At 37.6% G+C, this 18379-nt stretch overlaps 1 protein-coding gene across 8 annotated transcripts in view; it reads left to right on the top strand.

Annotated features, from left to right (window-relative positions):
• ncor1 (nuclear receptor corepressor 1) overlaps window positions 1–18379 on the top strand; it is a 132662-nt gene that overhangs the window by 82902 nt on the left and 31381 nt on the right. For 7 of the 8 annotated variants that reach the window (XM_061897966.1, XM_061897965.1, XM_061897963.1 and 4 more), the window contains 11 exons: window positions 1479–1615; window positions 1695–1788; window positions 3718–4150; window positions 4223–4346; window positions 5389–5566; window positions 6083–6250; window positions 11773–11939; window positions 12301–12415; window positions 15195–15280; window positions 15373–15541; window positions 15624–15749. In XM_061897966.1, the coding sequence (XP_061753950.1) occupies window positions 1479–1615; window positions 1695–1788; window positions 3718–4150; window positions 4223–4346; window positions 5389–5566; window positions 6083–6250; window positions 11773–11939; window positions 12301–12415; window positions 15195–15280; window positions 15373–15541; window positions 15624–15749 (1797 nt within the window). The remainder of the gene's footprint in view (window positions 1–1478; window positions 1616–1694; window positions 1789–3717; window positions 4151–4222; window positions 4347–5388; window positions 5567–6082; window positions 6251–11772; window positions 11940–12300; window positions 12416–15194; window positions 15281–15372; window positions 15542–15623; window positions 15750–18379) is intronic. The other variant, XM_061897967.1, reaches the window with a different exon arrangement.

Below are 18379 nucleotides of genomic sequence, written 5' to 3'. Positions count from 1 at the left end.
AATTTACCGGTCGATCTACGTTCCCATCCTCACCTATGGTCATAAGTTTTGGGTTATGACTGAAAGGACAAGATCACGGGTACAAGTGGCCGAAATGAGTTTCCTCGTCGGGTCGCGGGGCTCTCCCTTAGAGATAGGGTGAGAAGCTCTGCCATCCGGGAGGACCTCAAAGTTAAGCCGCTGCTCCTCCACATTGGGAGGAGCCAGATAAGGTGGTTCAGGCATTTGGTCAGGATGCCACCTGAACACCTCCCGAGGGAGGTGTTTCGGGCACGTCCGACCGGTAGGAGGCCACAGGGAAGAACCAGGACACGTGGGGAAGACTATGTCTCCCGGCTGGCCTGGGAATGCCTCGGGATTCCCCGGGAAGAGCTGAACGAAGTGGCTGGGGAGAGGCAGGTCTGGGCTTCTCTGCTTAGGCTGCTTCACTGATAACATTGTTGTGGCATCCTCTGTTCAACAAACCTTGAACGCATCATAAAAACCCCTTAGTCTGGTATTTCTCGGAGAGTAGATTGATTATTTTGTGTTAGAGAGCACAGTTAGTTGGTTCAATGTGCACAATTGAATATCTTATTTGAATTTGACGGCTTTTTCTACAAGTTAAGATTGGTTTTGTCGTTTATTGATGGGGAAAGACCTTTGTCTCTTGTATTCATGTTACCGTGAGTTTTTTAAAGTGCGGTTATCAATTCAGGTTTTTCTATTATTTTATTCGGTAATATTAACCGTCAGGAGCTTAACTGTAATTATTATTAGCGTGAGAAAATGGATAGATGGATGGATCTCTACACCTATCCTATCCTATTGATTCATTTAATTAATAGAGATACGCCATTCCGTGTTGTGAAAAATTAAGAGAAGAAACCAAGCATAGATTCAGCCATCAGAAAAGGCTTGTATACTTCATAGTTCTTCATGTTAATTGTTATATTTTTAGTACCCTACAATGATGGATTTTTGCAATATAAAAACAGACCAAAACAATTAGTGTTTATGAGTGCATGTTTAGGTGACTAAATAATATATGCAAATGTAACTCTCTGGTTTCCTCTCTGCAGGAATAATAGTGTTCTATACTCAGTTGTATAACAGTTTGCTAACAATAGCAGTCATCCCAGTAGTACTGGAAGGGAAGGTCGCCCACAGGATTAAAAGATAGTACAAGACAGAACAAATTTATATGCAAATAAAAACTAACCTTTGTTCTGTACACAAAAATCTGCATGGCAGATGCTGTGATGTAAATCCATTGTCTGGATGCTGTAGATCACATTCACTGGAAACTTGCATGAAACTATATCTGTGGAGCCCCATTGAAATAATACAACAAAAAAAAAAACTTAAAAGGAATTTCGAACGTAACTAATCTGTGGGTTATATTAATCTTTAAGAAACACAAAACATGAACTATCACTACTACTATTTATCATTACAAATAGTTTTCTATGCTTAAGTACCGCTTTGTCTTTCACTAGGCCTAGTTGAGCATGGGCGAAACTGGACGGCCATCGCCAAAATGGTGGGCACCAAAAGTGAAGCACAGTGCAAGAACTTCTATTTCAATTATAAGAGACGTCACAATCTGGACAACCTCCTTCAGCAGCATAAGCAGGTAAGCTTTTTACTGTCATCTGCCGTGGTATGCCGTTTACAGTGCAAGTAGAGACTTTGTGTCTGCCTCTGATATTCAGGACACACGGCGGGCTCGGGCCGATAGATCTCAAGGTGAAGGTCTAACCACGACTTCACCTGATGACGACGAGGACAATGCAGATGATAGTGAAGGTTAGAGCAATGGATGTCTCAAACACGCATTGTGACACTTCGGTTTGGACTTTTACTGCTGATTATCTTAACTAATTCAAGGGCTAACTGGGTAAAGGACACAGTATCTGATTTAATTGTTCGTCTCTCGTGAACTGTCATGCCTAGTAATTACCCGGGGTTAAAAAGAGGTCAGAAGAGGAATTTTGGAGAAATGAGAAACTCAATGCAGAATGGCAGTCGATTTTTGTACTTACACTTGTTATTTGAATTGATGCCTGCATCGGTGAAAGGGCTGCAGTTGAAACAAAACCAAAAAAAAACAAGGAAATGTCAAATAAAAGAAGAAAAAATGTAGTGGAACCCTTTTACATAACAGCTCTGAGCTTGAAAGAATCACGAAAGCCTGCTACTTGAGCACAATGATCCAGCCTGTCTGGCCAGCTTTCCTCATCTTTGTGTTCAGATCACGCTCATTACACAGTGAAAACAGACCATTCCACATGGCGACTGGTGTCCCACAAATAGGTTATAAAGCAAACTGATGTGATTATCTTTTGTTTCCAATAAAAACGATTATATTGGTTTCAAATTCCCTAGACAGTTGTGAAGTGAAGTGAATTATATTTATATAGCGCTTTTTCTCTAGTGACTCAAAGCGCTTTACATAGTGAAACCCAATATCTAATGTTTACATTTAAACCAGTGTGGGTGGCACTGGGAGCAGGTGGGTAAAGTGTCTTGCCCATGGACACAACGGCAGTGTCTAGAATGGCGGAAGCGGGGATCGAACCTGCAACCCTCAAGTTGCTGGCACGGCTGCTCTACCATCCGAGCTATACCGCAAGCAGTCATTAGAGCTTCTCTTATGGTTATTGCTACTCACTGCACTTCAATGTCTATGTTCAACTGCCTCCTATTTTTATATTCCGGAGAACCTGAGTCCTCTACAGTCGACATTTGGTTTTGGTATATTTATTTTCTTAGAGATACAGGAGTGCTCTGCTGTTTGTAAGGACATTAGGCAAACAGCTAATCAAAGATCATCCATATGACAACACTCTGTTTCTTGAATCTTCTGGAAAAATGGGAGTCTTTCACAAGGACCTAAAATGAAACTTTGAGGAACACTACTAGTAGAATTAAAAAAAAGTTGAACGAGCTACAGCAACACTTTAGTTACTAAACATGTTTTTACCAAAAAGGAAATGACTCAGCGGTTCCCTGAAGAAAGCATCAGTTACGAAAATCCTAAGTTTGGACCCCAGTGTTTAATGTGTGCTAGCAAGGTTAAAATGTCAATGAAATGATCTGTCAATCTTTTAACAGTGGTCTAAATTCCTCTCTACAACAGGAGTACTCAAGTTTTTTTAAGGATTTGTTGCAAAAATGTTTGATTCCAAATTGTCCATAAAACTCAGACATTATCATATCTACTTGAACTGTTATCTTTGCTGGCAGTTTATTCGCGAGGGTGTCCGTATTTGGTCTTTTTCCACCTCTGTCATCACCATGACAATTAGCGCGGCAGAATGCCCTTTTCACATATTGACTGCCTAATTATATCATCACAGAGTGATTTTATAAGGATAGTGTTCTAGATATGTGTTTGTTAATAGTCAAGAATAAAAGGCTACAAGAGTTATCTGTATTTTACGGCATTTTATCTTTGGGGCCTTGAGCTTAGCATAGGCATACACTGATTTGACCAGCAAAAAAAGATAAGATACTGCTGAAACTTGCAGTTACATGTGGGATTTCGTGGAAATAAATGTGTGGAGTATGAAAGAGAAGCAGCCTGGTTTATCCAGTCGTCGTTTTTTGTGTGTTATTTGTTGACTTTTTTCACATTAATAACTTGAAGTTTTGTCAGTTTATTTTCATACATTTGACAGAATTTGGACTATTATGTGTGAATTCTAACATTATTTTCCATGTTTTGTCTTGTAGGCGGCGACAATAGCTCTGATACAGAGAGTGCACCCTCCCCGTCTCAAACTGACTCCGCAAAGTCTGGTGACTCCAAGAAACCAGACAGCACTGCAGGAGATGCTCAGAGCTCAGATGCTCAGGTCAGCAATGTAAAGGCCTCTGACCCTTCCTCATATGGGAATCTTTGTGTGAAGGAGGAAAAAAGCCCAGAGGGTGAGGCTGTTTCTCAGGAGGAAAAGACCAAAGTGGCTTCCTACTCAGGTGTGGTCAATCCAAAAATGGAACCTCAAGATGTGGACTTAAAATCTGGAGAGGTTCAGGTTAAAATGGAGCCTGAGATCAAGGAGAAAGGAGATCATGGTGAAAGGCAAAGGGAGCCCCACTCGGATAATGACTCCAGCGCCACCTGCAGTGCAGATGAAGATGTAGACGTAGAGCCTGAAAGACAGAGGTAGGGTTTCCCCCAATAAACTGTTTTCAAATAATGCTCACATTCATGTTATGGTAATTGGTGTTCCTACAGAATGCTTTTGATGGAGAAGCCGTCTTTGCTCAACCCTCCAGGCACAGTCCTGGTGTCTTCACCTAAGCAAACTCCATTAAACATCCAGCAGATGCATCAACGGGCAGCTGCCATCCCACCAATGGTTAGTTTGCTTCGGTTTTAGGGATGTCACAGTAAGCACATGCGTTTAATCAGAAAAAGTTATATCATGAATCATCAAAAAAAAGAAATCAGCACTGTCATCTGTCAGTAAGTTTTGTTTTCTTTAACAACTGGTTAAAGAGAGTAAATGCAGACATAATATACTGTGAGTTACGTTCATTGAAGTGTTTACCTTATATATTGGTGTAAATCAGCACTTTATTTGCAAAATAAATAATGACAGTACATATTATGAATTAAATAATTATACATTGTTCAAAATGTGCAGTTTATACTATACTATCACAGTGAGCGGAGTAATAAAATAAAATAAAAACTTGCAAAGATTAATTAAGGAGACAATCAATTAAATTGAAAAAGTTGATTTTGCACTTACATAATACTTCATGACCTGTAAATATGTAATGGCTAAACTTTTATTGTTTTAAATATTGGTTTGCACTGTAGCACTTAAGGATGTATTTAAATTAAAATTGTGTAACAAATAAAATATATTGTTATTTATTATTTCTGGTGGGATTTGTGTCCTACTCTATTCAGCGGTCCTTGAAAGCACCAAGAAAACATCTCCCGTCTATTTTTCTCTGAGTAAAGAACAATCACTCTGTGAGACAGTAAGATAGTACAGCTTGTAGGTTCACTGTGCACATCTTAGTTGCTCAGACAGTAATGTGTTTATATTGGAGTGTGTTGTTTCGTAAAGGGGAAAAACATTCATGTCTCTTGTTTTCATCTTAGCATTTAAGCTTGCAAGCTTGCATCAGTCAGTCCGTGAGTTTATCAAAGTGGAGTTATCAATCTCGGTTTTTCGAACATTTTAATTTAAAACGGTAATGCTAACCGTAGGGATTTTTACTGCGGTTCTTATTACTACTGTTTATCGTCACATCCCTATGTATTAGCATAAGTTGATTATTTTATGTCTGGTATCTTCCCTTCGAATAACAAGTGAATCATGTTCAGTGAATGTGTTATTGTTCTTTCTCCACAATGACCTTTGTTTAACCTACTGTTTGGTCCAGGTACCTGGTCCTTATGGCACTGGTCCAGTGCTCATCAGCGGCTTTGCCATGTTGCAACACCAAATCAAAGCTGCGCATGCGTCTGCACATCTAGAAGAGAGGCAGAGACAGGATCATGGAGACATGGAGCGAAGACCGCCTTTCAACTCCCGCAGCCCAAGTGTACTTGACAGAGACGGTAAAATAACATTCATTCTGTCCTTGTGATCATCCCTCTTCTTCATAGCTCTTATATTTCCTGCTATTTGCAATGGGCTACTTATAGTGGTTGCACATTTTTGTGCCCTTTAAAAAAAACTAAAACAAAATGTAATTGCAATGCTGCTCAGCCAAAGCCCACACAAGAAGGTAGGCGGTATCGTTGCCATACTTGAGATATACTGCAAACAAGAACTAGAACTTGGACATAGAGAGGAGGTTGTACGGATTTTTTGCCGTTGCATACAAGCCCTTCAGAAAGGGCAAGCCACTCTGTTGCGTTGAAGCTTTTTGCAAAGCTTTTAGCACCCTTTAGTCAGAGTGCCATGAAACCGCAGCAGTTGTCAGCAAACCGCTGACTTTCTGTTGGAAAGGTTGTGTCCATATTAGGTGTTAGCACCCTCTCAGTCCGGGTCACACTCAATGCACAACGGCGCTGAGTTCTCCTTTTTAAAAGTGGTCACCTTCCCTTTGTCCGTATACCTGTGCACTGCAGGTAAGCCCCCTCACTACATGCCTTATGAATTGATGTTGGCTTTGGACCAGGAGGCCTTCTCTGGTCAGTCAGGCTCCCCTCACAGACTCTCCCCCAGGGATCTAAGCAAGTCCTCACCGCAGCCTGACCCCAACATCCCTAATGCTTCTCTCTACAGTGTGCCGCCAGGTAAAAGCACACATTTTAACTTCCCTCTCTCCCTCCTTTTGTCAGCTCTGACCCAGATGCTTCCCTTGACTAAATTAAGACTTAATAAACATAACTTGATTATATATGTTAATTAGATTATAGAATCTATAAACAAATCAGTCTCCTCTTGCCTCTTCAGCATACGTTCAAGTGTTATGGTTAGTATAAATAGAGAAACATTGTGTGGCTTTAAACTAGGGCTGCAAATCTTTGGGTGTCCCACGATTCAATTCAATATCGATTCTTGGGGTCGCGATTCGATTAAAAATCGATTTTTCCAATTCAAAACGATTCTGTATTTATTCAATACATAGGATTTCAGCAGGATCTACCCCAGTCTGCTGACATGCTAGCAGAGTGGTAGCTTTTTGGAAAAAAACCTTTTATAATTGTAAAGGACAATGTTTTATCAACTGATTGCAATAATGTAAATTTGTTTTAACTATTAAATGAACCAAAAATATGACTTATTTTAACTTTGTGAAAACATTGGACACAGTGTGTTGTCAAGCTTATGAGATGCGATGCAAGTGTAAGCCACTGTGACACTATTTTTTTTTTTTGTTTTGTTTTTTTTAATAAATGTCTAATGATAATGTCAATGAGGGATTTTTAATCACTGCTATGCTGAAATTACAACTGATATTGATACTGTTGTAGATAATCATTTTTGTTTCACTACTTTTGGTTTGTTCAGTGTCGTGTTTGTGTCTTCTCTCAATTGTTCTGTTTATTGCAGTTCTGAGTGTTGCTGGGTCAGGTTTGGTTTTGGAATTGGATTGCATTGTTATGGTATTGCTGTGTATTGTTTTGTTGGATTGATAAAAAAAAAAAAAATGTTATCTTTTTTTCAAAAATGAGAATCGATTCTGAATCGCACAACGTGAGAATCGCGATTCAAATTCGAATCTATTTTTTCCCAAACTCCTACTTTAAACCCTTAAATTCAGGGCCAGGCAGCATTCGTGCGTTGCTGGTTTCGTTCATTGTGTTTATTTCATGTTAAGCTGTTGTGTGAAAACAGCTTTCAGGGTGCTATTGTTTACTTGGACTTCAAAGGCCATGGTAATTTTATTCAACACTTGTAATTAATTGACTTTTTAAAACATTAGGCTGAGTAGGACTGGAACAATTTTCACTATAAAAAATAAACATGTAAAATTAACTAATAGACACTATTCCAGTGTTGCATGAGCTTTTGGTTGTACATGTGCTTTATTCAAGCCAAAATGTGTAGTTCACACATTTTTGGGGTAATATTCATTGCCTTATGTTGGCTCAGACCAAGGGATTTGTACCAAAATTCAATTCCATAATGGCACTGGTAATAACCCTATCAAAGTAAAAGTAGCTATGGGTGCCTTATTTCGGTGCTGCATTAATGTAGACTCAGCCACTTGCTTCAGGGGCTTGAGGGTGATATATTGTGGAAGTAATATTGCGTCCTGACAGAAGCACAATCTGACACTTTTTGCAATCTTTATTGCCAACCTTTAAATGTCGACAGCAGTCCTTAATTTTAATGCTGCATATATTTTGCATTGGTGCTCTTCACAAAGGTATCACAACATGACTGAGGTGCATTCACAGCAACAGAATTAACCTTACAACACAAGTAAGCAGATTTCTGTTCTGAATTGCTGCTGATAATTATTATAATTTTTTAATTGTATTTATTATTTTCAAATGACTAATCGATCATCTTACTTACACTATTGAAATCCATCCATTTTCTACCGCTTATTCCCTTTCGGGGTCGCGGGGGGCGCTGGCGCCTATCTCAGCTACAATCAAGTTTACTATACTGTTCAACTTGCATGGTACAAAATTCTGTAAAAAATTTAAATACATTTATTTTTTACTTGCTGAGGGTTACCTAATTTCATAAAAATATTGTCACTAAAGGACGCAAAAATCATCAGGGTGTTAAGAGTGTATGAATCTTGTTTGTATCCATGTTTCTTTGTACTTTTTTTCCCAAGTCTCTCAATCATCTTCAGTCATAAGTAAAAATTGCAAACATGTAAAGGTTGTTCTATTTATTTATTGTAGTTCTTTAAATGCCTATTTGATGTAATTATGTTTTTTTTTTATTTTGAGACGTTTGCATATAATAAGTTATCACCCATACAGTAAATGTTAAAGTGCTAGGGTACTTTTTTATAAAGATCAGGCCTAAATATACATAAGATTAGTAATACAACTTATTTTGATGAATTGTTTTAAATTTTTTTGCTGTGTCCGATTACACATTTTCAGTGCATCCAGAAAGTATTCACAGCACTTCACTTTTTCCACATTTTGTTATGGTACAGCTTTGTTCCAAAATAGTATAAATTAATTTTTGTCCTCAAAATTATACAAACAATTCCTCATAATGACAATGTGAAAAAGTTTTTTTTTTAAGAGCTTTTTCCAAATGTATCAAAAATAAAAACGAACAAATCAAATGTGCAGAAGAACCTTTAATGTTGTTTCTCAGGGTCTGAGTCTGTAAGGTGCAATTTGGCAAACTTCAGGCAGGCTGCCATGTGTTTTGTTTACTAAGGAATGGCTTCCGTCTGGCCACTACCATGTTGGTGGATGATTGCTGCAGAGATGATTGTCCTTCTGGAAAGTTCTCTCTGTACAGAGGAATGCTGTAGCTCAAACAGAGGGACAATTGGGTTCTTTGAAGGGTTTGAAGACCTTTTCTCGAACAAGTATCAGCTTCACCATGGCAACATGGCACACAATCTTAAAATAACCTGTACTTCCACCGCGTGTAGCTCTGTATGTGGATGTCTAATTGCTTGCAGGCTTTTGTGAGCAGTGGTTGAACTTTAGCCCAGTAAGGGGATTCTGTGTGTATGCGTGTCACATAGGGATTGTTTAGTCTGGTCACATGGACCATGGGCCTGTGAAAGTGCACACACGTTCAGACTAAACTGTAAGTCACGGCTGTCCGAAGCGAGGCTCCAGAGCCATTTTTGACCGGCAACTGGATATTTGTACCTTAAGACAATGCTGTCTCAACCCAAACTTTTTTCTTGGTTTGTACTCTGCCTTGCCATGTCAAGTGTAGGACATTGCATTTGTATTTGTTTCTTGCATTGAACAAAGAAAGGACAGTCTACCAAGTCAAATTATTTGTGTATTAAACATACTTGGCCAATAAAGCTGATTTTATATATAGACAGGTATTCAAAAAAACATGGCCTTTCCACATCATGTCCAATAAACTAAATTTTCCACAGTTGGACTCCAAATAAGTTGAAAGAACATCTCAAGGATGATCAGTTGAAACGGGATGAACCTGATCTCACTTTTGATCTTCATGGCAAAGGATGAGAATAGTTATGTATATAAAATGTCTAGTTAAAATTAAAAAAATTTCACATTGTCACTTTGGGGTTTTGTGTGTAGAATGTTAAGGATCCAAATTAATTTATTCCATTTTGGAATAAGGCTGTAACATAACAAAATGTGGAAAAAGTGAATCGCTGTAAATAATTTCAGGATGCAATGTGTAGCAGTGTAGTTTCATGAGTATGAAAGGTTCCCATTGACTACCAACATAAATAAAATGTTTAACTGTACAGGCGTTACACAATATAATCATGCATAATTTTTTATTTTCAGGGTTTCATTTGGAGAACTAGAGTTCACTTTTTCTCCAAAATGGTCCTATTTAATTCCAAACAGTAAAAATGACAAGGTGTTCCATTTCTCTCCAAAATGAAACCTTGAAATTAAAAATGCATGATTTTGTTGTGTAATGACTGTACAGTTAAACATTGTGATTTATAATAAGAGACCGAATGATAATAAACTGCTATAAAGTTTGGAATCTTACCCTACAAAAAATATAACATTGTATCAAAATGTATGTTATTACTAATATTACATATATTTAAGCTTGATCTTTACACCAATACTTCAGTCCTTTAATATTTACTATATGGATTATAACTAACTATCCATCCATCCATCCATCCATCCATCCATCCATCCATTTTCTACCGCTTGTCCCTCTCTGGGTCAGCTGGATCCTATATCAGCTGCACTCTGGCAAAGGCAGGATACAACCTGGCCAAGTCGCCACCTAATCACAGGGCCAACACAGATAGACAGACAACATTCACACTCACATTCACACACTAGGGCTAATTTAGTGTTGCCAATCAACCTATCCCCAGGTGCATGTGTTTTGGGGGTGGGAGGAATCCGGAATACCTGGAGGGAACATATGCAGTCACTGGGAGAACATGCAAACTCCACACAGAAATACACATAACCCCTGTTCCACCGTGCTGCCAGGATTATAACTAAATGATGATCCTTTTTAAAAAATAAAAAATAAAATAAACCAAAAAAGACCATTTAGATCAAATGGGTATTCAAAGGTTTAAAAAACATACTGTTTTTTTTTATTAAGGACTGAAGTTGATTAGGCAAAGCATGCAGAAAAAAATATGAATCCAAAATGTCCCAAAACTTTCTTTAGCTACTTTACTGAAAGTATTTAAAAGATAATATTATGGTAACAGTTTGAGTTTATTTTGAATATGTATATAGATACAATATGATATATCAAATAATTCTCACGTTTTCATTTTTCTTTAGAAAATGTGCAAAAATGAGTATTGAAAAACAAAGCTTATTTAGTTCTACTCTTTTCCATTTTATACCAATTACTGACACATTTGTTCACTTCCTCTTCTCATTTTGTAACACAATCAACATCAATGAGTTCTAAATACAACAGTTCTTAATAGTTAAGTCAGTTATGTGTCACACAATGAGATAAATAATGTCTTATTTTCAACAATGTTTATCAACATTTTTCTTCCTTTAACTGGATCAAATTAATACATTGTATGACCTATTTGCTTAATCAATTCAATAATTGAATTCCCCATACTAATATGCTAAACGTTTTAAATGTTGTGCGTGCATACAAATATTTTAAATTATATTTTTCTTTTGAAGTTATATTCAAAGAAAAATATATTTGATAGTAAAATTGTTGTACACTCTCGTGTAGCAGGTTATAGTTTGTTTTGTGCTTAATTTTAGCTGTTTGTATATACACCAAATCACTGAGTTCCAGTATTTTAAATTCAGTAATTGTGTATGTTCTTTATATCTAATATTATGTATTATTCTAACTGACCATTTTCGTAACACGTTTAGTGAATATAGTGTACTATTGTAGGTTTTTTCCCCATATTTCTGCACAATAACCCATATACAGTATGAAACCAAAATAAACATGAAAAAACCCTCTTACGAAAATTCCATTCAGAGTAACACAACTAAAGTTAACGCCAAACATTTACCTCAAAGGATGAACAAGTTCCCAATATATCCTGGGGGTTAAAAAACTAAATTGGTATGTTTTGCACTTTTTAAAGTACCGATTCGAGCATTGTTTAGGCACCATAACCGTTTCAAAAGTAAAGAATTAAAATGTAAACTGTTCTTACTCATATCCAGTAAATTGTTTCTTTTCTCATCAGTACTCCACACAGCCCCCAATCAGCTGATCCAGAGTCTGTCAGATGGAGCCCGGATGACTTTCAGCAGGCCTAGTCGACCTCCTAACATTCCCTCTCCTCCTCCTCTCATTCCAACCACCAAACCCACAGACAAGCCGTCCTTTATTCACGGGGGCTCTATATCTCAGGTAAGACCCAATGTAGCGCTTGAAATTCACACCATTGTAAGCCTTTAATTAAAACGCTGAATAAAAACATTTGTGTACAATTGTTTTCCACACCACACATGGTGCCCAAATGTCATTTCAGTAACCTGTTAGTTATCAAACATGGTCTTTACTGTGTCAACAGTCCAATGAAATATAAATGTTGGTTCAATGGTAAAATATAAACCCAAATAGTCGTAACCACTTTAATAGTTTCAATGTAACACTATTAGTCCTGTTACATATACTTTTATTTAATGTAGAAGCCATTATCACATATATTACTATCATCACCGTGACCTGAGCTAATTTATGTACATGTTGTCTGTCTCCACTACTTTAGGGAACCCCTGGCACATACCTGCCTTCCCATGCTGTTTATGGGCCTGAGGGGAGTAAGAGCACTGTGGGGTCCATCTCTCTGGGCCTGCCTCGGCATCAGGATCCCAACAAGTCCGGTATGCCAGCCACATAACATTGTCTTTGTCCAACACAAATAGCATCTAACTTGGGGGTCTCAAAAGTGTGTCCCGGAGCTCGTTTTTTTATTCACCTGTGACACAATCTACAGGCAAAATATACACTACTCAGAATAGAACATCACACATAAAAACTAAGAAAAAATGGAACCGGGCCCAATTGCCCCCAAAAATGGTAGCAGTAAACCAAGATGGCCAACGACCTGTGCGTTTTACTGTAAATGGTCTCTGATGTGTTTAAAACCCTCAAAAGGGTTTTAGTTGGTGGAATGATAACACAATTTGTGAAGAAATTTGATATTTTGTGGGTGTGAAATTAGATATTACTGTTTAACACATTTGTCAAAAATCTAGCCCGCCTAGAATAATAATAATAATAATAATGGATTAGATTTATATCGCCCTTTTCTATTGTTTGATACTCAAAGCGCTCACAGAGAAGTGGGAACCCATCATTCATTCACACCTGAAATAATGTGCATCAATAACGTCCTTAATCATTTTGACTAAATGTATTTGTTCTTTTAATTTGCACGGAATAAATTGCATGTACTGCATACAATTGTATATATGTTATACTTTAACATTATTGCATCATGCAAAAAAAACATTACATTATTTATATATTCCAAACATTTTTGTTAAAGTGGAAACAAATACTTAAATATTTGCTTGTCACCCTGATTTATGATATCAAAGCAGTTTATCCATCAGTTTGTGTGTACAAAAATATAACGATCAAATTCATAGGCAATGGTGTAATAATCATTAGGCAATTATACATTAACATTCATACATATTAACTTTTACAAGCAACTTTCTGAGGACAGCCATTACTGCGATTTGGCCCTCAATGAACCCCTCCTGTATACTTTACTAATTTGCTAAGATGTGTATGTTTTTTTAGATAGTTTAGCACAGGGGTCACCAACCTTTTTGAAACCAAGAGCTACTTCTTGGGTACTGATTAATGCGAAGGGCTATCAGTTTGATACACACTTAAATAAATTGCCAGGAATAGCCAATTTGCTCAATTTACCTTTAATAAATAAATCTATATGTATAAAAAAAATGGGTATTTCTGTCTGTCATTCCGTCGTACATTTTTTTTTTCTTTTACAGAAGGTTTTTTTGTAGAGAATAAAAGATGAAAAAAACAACACTAAACTAAACGGTTTAAAAGAGGAGAAAACACAAAAAAAATGAAAATTTAATTTTGAAACATAGTTTATGTTCAATTTCGACTCTTTAAAATTCAAAATTCAACCGAAAAAAAATGAAGAGAAAAACTAGCTAATTCGAATCTTTTTGAAAAAAATAAAAAAAAAGAATTTATGGAACATAATTAGTAATTTTTCCTGATTAAGATTAATTTGATAATTTTGATGACATGTTTTAAATAGGTTAAAATACAATCTGCACTTTGTTAGAATATATAACAAATTGGACCAAGCTATATTTCTAACAAAGACAAATAATTATTTCTTCTAGATTTTACAGAAAAAAAATATTTAAAAGAAATTCAAAAGACTTTGAAATAAGATTTAAATTTGATTCTACAGATTTTCTAGATTTGCCGGAATAATTTTTGGGAATTTTAATCATAACATGTTTGAAGAAATATTTCACAAATATTCTTTGTCGAAAAAAAAGAAGCTAAAATGAAGAATTAAATTAAAATGTATTTATTATTCTTTACAATAAAAAAATACATTTACTTGAACAATGATTTACATTTTTAGGAAAGAAGAGGAAGGAATTTTAAAGGTAAAAAGGTATATGTGTTTAAAACTCATTTTTAAGGTTGTATTTTTTCTCTAAAATTATCTTTCTGAAAGTTATAAGAAGCAAAGTGAAAAAATAAATGAATATATTTAAACAAGTGAAGACCAAGTCTTTAAAATATTTTCTTGGATTTCCAAAAGTATTTTAGTTTTGTCTCTCTTAGAATTAAAAATGTCGAGCAAAGCGAGCTTGCTAGTAAATAAATAAAATTTTAAAAATAGAGGGATCTCACTGGCAAGTGCTGCTATTTGAGTTTTTTTTAGAACAGGCCAGCGGGCTACTCATCTGGTCATTGCGGGCTACCTGGTCCCCACTGGCACCGCGTTGGTGACCCCTGGTTTAGCATATATTTATTGACTTGGTTTCAGTATCTTTAATGTACAAGATGTATCAAAGTAGCCCCCGCATCCTTCAGTTTTTATGTTTGCAGCGCTCACTGGCAAAGGTTTGGACACCTTAGATCAGTGGTCCCCAACCTTTTTGTATCCGCGGACCGGTCAACACTTAATAATTTGTCCCGCGGCCCGGGGGGGGTGAGGGGTGGGGGGGTGTCCTTTTTTTCTTCTTCTTCTTTGTCATGAAAAAGGGACGTTTTTGTCATGAAAAAGGGAGTTTTTTGTGGTTGGTGCACTATTTGTAAGTGTATATTGTGTTTTTGATGTTGATTTATTTAAAAAAAAAATTAAAAACAATTTTTTTCTTTTTTTTTCTTTTCTTTTTTTTTTTATAAAAAATTCTTCTGCGGACCGGTACCAATCGGGCCACGGCCCGGTACCGGGCCGCGGCCCGGTGGTTGGGGACCACTGCCTTAGATCTAACTTTAACTAAATATTTTGTTTTCTCACATAATTTTATTTCTTGTTTTTTCTATGTTTAAACTAATAATAACTAAAGTCAGCAAATGGCTGCAGTTCCATTAAATAATCGCAACCATACATGAACAATTGTGTCATCACTCTTTACTTGTTTCTAGGAGCAGCAGTTCCGTTACTGCATGATGGTAGAGTCAACCTGGCAAAAATGAGTGAAAGTCTGGCTTTCAGAGGTTCAATCACTCAGGTAATGAAGGCATGGAATGACAAAAGCATTCATACGTGTTCCTGTGACTTTAGTGGTTGTGTTGCATTATGTCCTTGCGCTTTCCTCTGCAGGGCACTCCAGCCCTTCCCCAGCCTACTGTTGCTGCTGACCTGCTAAAGGGCACCATCACAAAACTGGCCACAGAAGACCTGAGCAGCTCTGACAAGGCCAGAGCAGACCAACTGGCTAAAGGTCATGTTATTTATGAAGGCAAGAGTGGTCATATCCTCTCTTATGATGGTACATACTTTATTTAATATCATTTTGCCCCAGCTAGTGTATTTCTTTACCAAATGTTACTTGGCTGATGTGTGTTCAAAAGCTATCAAGAACCCAAGGGAAAACACCCGAAGCCCCAGAACTGGCCATGAGTTGAAACGCACTTTTGACATGATGGAGGGATCCATTGGCAGGGGTCACACTGGAAGGGAAGGAGCGCCATTTGAAGGTAGCATTCTCATTTAGGATGGGTGGTTCGATCATAATTTTAATAGTATCAATTAGAGATGTCTCGATCCTGACAATGGGATTGGGTTTTGTAACTGATCGGTGATCAGCTGATAAGCTACCGAGCCCAGCTGATCTTTATTGCTGCGGTGTCCTAGTGTTTGCATGGCTACAAATGGTACTCGTGTGAAAGATTCTTTCAAAAGGGAATCATGGTCCGGGAGTCAAAACTACATTTCCTCATTCCTTGTTATGCACCTGCAGGAGATGAGTGTGTGTGTCTTTCCTAAACACCAGCTCGAACGGGTCGTTTATCCACAGTGCTTAATACACTGTAATTCTTTTAAGATACTAATTCTCGCCACCATGAAAACTTTTTTTCCCACGTACAATTATCACTGGTGGACAAGAGGAAAAGAAATGGCTAAGCATGACGCACACACACGCACACAACGAGCTGGACAACACAAGAAGCTAACCACTAAAGCTTCACTGTGAAGTAGGGGTTATCAATCCAGATGTTGATACCATTGATACCTCGTATGGTATCATTATATAAATGATACTAACATGATTAGTTTGATCATTTATTTTTGTTTTTTTCTTCTTTTTATTAAAACATATTTTTGGGGTCATTTTTGCTAATGTTTACAAACTCAGTTTTTAAACGAAGTCTCTGGATACAGTAAGGCCTTGTGCGTAAAACCCAAATGATAGTTACTGTGCACTAGCCACTTTTTGTCAAATAATTGTATGTATCATTCATTATCCATCCACCCATGTTCTACCCTCTTGTCCTGTTTGGAGTCACGGGGGTTAAAGTAAAAAGTAAAGTACCTATGATTGTCACACACATACTAGATGTGGCAAAATGATTCCCTGCATTTGACCTATTACCCTTGCTCACCTCCTGGGAGGTGAGGGGAGAAGTGGGCAGCAGCAGTGCCGCGCCCGGGAATCATTTATGGTGATTTAACCCCCAATTCCAACCCTTAATGCTGAGTGCCAAGCAGGGAGGTAACAGGTCCCATTTTTATAGTCTTTGGTATGACTCAGCCGGGATTTGAACTCACAACCTACCGATCTCAGGGCGGACACTCTAACCACTAGGCCACTGAGTCACGGGAGTTCTGTAGCCTATCTCGGCTGCACATGGGTGGAAGGCGAGGTACACCCTGGACAAGTCACCATCTCATCAAAGTTTAATTCAATACCACAAATTTAATACATCATCTTATTTACATCAACACTAGCACATTTTATTTTAAATAAGATAAGTTCTATAAAAACGTGGTACCATGTTCACTGTAGTTACTTGCTCTAAAACATTTTCAGTTCTACAATTTAATGTCGAAGTATCAGATCGAGATTTGAAATCGGATCAAAGGCGCAACCAAGGGTGCCCGCTCTACTATTTGAGAAGGACTGGATTAGAATAAAACCAATAGTAGTTTTTGATTTTATTTTCTTATTTTGTACTTTGTTCAAACAATTGCATGTATAGTAATAGGATATTTGTAGTTGTATCATTTTGTTCAGGTGATTTAACCCCCAATTCCAACCCTTAATGCTGAGTGCCAAGCAGGGAGGTAACAGGTCCCATTTTTATAGTCTTTGGTATGACTCAGCCGGGATTTGAACTCACGACCTACCGATCTCAGGGCGGACACTCTAACCACTAGGCCACTGAGTCACGGGAGTTCTGTAGCCTATCTCGGCTGCACATGGGTGGAAGGCGAGGTACACCCTGGACAAGTCACCATCTCATCAAAGTTTAATTCAATACCACAAATTTAATACATCATCTTATTTACATCAACACTAGCACATTTTATTTTAAATAAGATAAGTTCTATAAAAACGTGGTACCATGTTCACTGTAGTTACTTGCTCTTAAACATTTTCAGTTCTACAATTTAATGTCGAAGTATCAGATCGAGATTTGAAATCGGATCAAAGGCGCAACCAAGGGGGCCCGCTCCACTATTTGAGAAGGACTGGATTAGAATAAAACCAATAGTAGTTTTTGATTTTATTTTCTTATTTTGTACTTTGTTCAAACAATTGCATGTATAGTAATAGGGACGGAGTGGCGCAGTGGGAGAGTGGCTGAGCACAACCCGAGGGTCACTGGTTCAAATCCCACCTAGAACCAACCTCGTCACGTCCGTTGTGTCCTGAGCAAGACACTTCACCCTTGCTCCTGATGGGTGCTGGTTGGCGCCTTGCATGGCAGTTCCCTCCATCAGTGTGTGAATGTGTGTGTGTGAATGTGTGTGTGTGAATGGGTAAATGTGGAAGTAGTGTCAAAGCGCTTTGAGTACTTTGAAGGTAGAAAAGCGCTATACAAGTACAACCCATTTATTTATTTATTTAATAGGATATTTGTAGTTGTATCATTTTGTTCAGGTGATTTAACCCCCAATTCCAACCCTTAATGCTGAGTGCCAAGCAGGGAGGTAACAGGTCACATTTTTATAGTCTTTGGTATGACTCAGCCGGGATTTGAACTCACGACCTACCGATCTCAGGGCGGACACTCTAACCAGTAGGCCACTGAGTCACGGGAGTTCTGTAGCCTATCTCGGCTGCACATGGGTGGAAGGCGAGGTACACCCTGGACAAGTCACC

Source organism: Nerophis ophidion, linkage group LG04 (assembly GCF_033978795.1).
Source record: "Nerophis ophidion isolate RoL-2023_Sa linkage group LG04, RoL_Noph_v1.0, whole genome shotgun sequence".
Taxonomy (NCBI): domain Eukaryota; kingdom Metazoa; phylum Chordata; class Actinopteri; order Syngnathiformes; family Syngnathidae; genus Nerophis; species Nerophis ophidion.
Note: the sequence above shows the minus strand (reverse complement) of the source record. Positions and strands in the feature narration are given on the sequence as shown.